Here is a 1588-nt window from a genome sequence, read left to right as displayed (position 1 = left end):
AGCAGTTAATTTCTGTGTAATTTTCAAAATTACACTTGAGGTCTGGACTAAGTGGATCTTGAGATCATTAAAAAGTCTGGGACTGTTACCTCTGAAACATCCTAGGAAGATGGTCCTTTTAATGTCTGTCATGCTTAGCTCTTAGGAGATGACCTGATCTTTTAAAGAAACCTCTTTTTTATTCAGTCTTCAAAGCTTTAAGTGAATTTGTCTGGGTTCATTATACACCTTCTAGCTCCTAACTTCTTCAACACTTCGACGTTCAGTTCTGACTGCATTCATTTCAATTTGTCTACTCTTTTCCAACTATTTTTAACCAAGTTAAATAGTCCAAATTCTCTTTCTCTTCTTGAGAAGTTTTTAGTACTGCTAACATAGGAGATATACAACATTTTTATGACCCTGTCTCTATTCACATGAGCCATTACCAGGTGGAAATTCCCAGGTGGGAAATTTCTCACAGTTCACATGGCCCAGGATGCCTTCATAAATAATTTCCTGCACAATCACATAAAGGACAGGAGCCTAAAAGACCTCAACACACGTCAGAACCCTAAGGCGTCAAAGAACAAGTAGGCAATTGTGAGCAATTTGACACCCAAGGGCCTTGGCCGTTCATTGGACACAGAGCACGTCAATCTTTGTTTGTCAGCAAATGAGTCCAAAGCTCGTGACAAGGGGGCGCGTGATACTGTCTACTCTTCTGGCGCCGCCCCTCGACTGTGGCCTGGCTCCACTGCCTGAGGCCCGGCTTCCAGGGGTCGCTTCCGCTGTTGGCCGCCTACCTTCCCGGTCGTGGGGCCTCCTCTGTGGTCCCTTCAGTGACTGCCTCGTTCCTTCTCACTGCCCTCAGCCTCCGCTCAGGGCAGCCATTTTGGGTGCCAGCACCTGCGCCACTGCTGTCGTCGCCAGCCCAGCTGAGGTAACTGCCCGCTGCCATGTCCACCACGGGGGATGGAGATCCGGCCCCTGGCAGGCAGGAAGGCCCAGCAGGTGCGGCGGGGGCACAGGCCGGAGCCCGCGAAGGTGTGGACCGCAACTCTGTGCCTCGCAGGGGTGACGCCATGCCTGAGGCCGAGGCGGGTGGAGTCGCGGGGCCCTCAGGAGGCCTGAGGGAGGCGGCCATGGAGGGCTGGAGTGCTGAGGAGGACTCAGACATCGGGCCGGCAGAGGAGGAGGAAGAGGAGGAGGAGGAGGGTGGCGTGGGCCGCATGGTGGACGCGCGCCACTTCCCCATGTCCGGCTTCCGCTTAACGTTCGTGGATCTGGTGCACTCAGTGCTCAACCGTTTCTACTACAACAACCACGTCCTCGTCCGGCCCCCTGACGGCCAAGTGCCGGTCCGGCGCCGGACCCGGCCGCGCTTGTCTCATCACAGCTCGGCCGCCATGGCCGGGTTCCCCGAGGTCCAGGTGCCGTCGGTTGGACCGGGGGCGGGGCCGGCGGAGGAAGCCCAGGAGGCCGAGGAAGCCGAGGAGGCCTCTTTATGGGAGACGGCCGCCGAGGAGTCTGAGGAATCCAGCTTGTGGGAAATGGCGCAGGAGCCAGCCGCGCCTGCGGGTGAGCCTTCGAGGGGTGGGGGGGGGGG

General features: G+C 56.5%; 1 protein-coding gene across 1 annotated transcript in view; it reads left to right on the top strand.

The window, feature by feature from the left end:
* The first annotated feature begins 690 nt into the window (after positions 1 to 690).
* Positions 691 to 1588, top strand: part of LOC122435444 (cancer/testis antigen 47B-like) — a 2590-nt gene continuing 1692 nt past the window's right edge. Inside the window, exons 1-2 of the mRNA XM_043459626.1 lie at positions 691 to 922; positions 1055 to 1560. Of these exons, the coding sequence (XP_043315561.1) occupies positions 1065 to 1560 (496 nt within the window). The 5' untranslated portion in view covers positions 691 to 922; positions 1055 to 1064. The remainder of the gene's footprint in view (positions 923 to 1054; positions 1561 to 1588) is intronic.

This window comes from Cervus canadensis, chromosome X, assembly GCF_019320065.1.
Source record: "Cervus canadensis isolate Bull #8, Minnesota chromosome X, ASM1932006v1, whole genome shotgun sequence".
Taxonomy (NCBI): domain Eukaryota; kingdom Metazoa; phylum Chordata; class Mammalia; order Artiodactyla; family Cervidae; genus Cervus; species Cervus canadensis.
The sequence above is the reverse complement of the archived record's forward strand: the minus strand, read 5'-3'. Positions and strand labels throughout refer to the sequence as shown.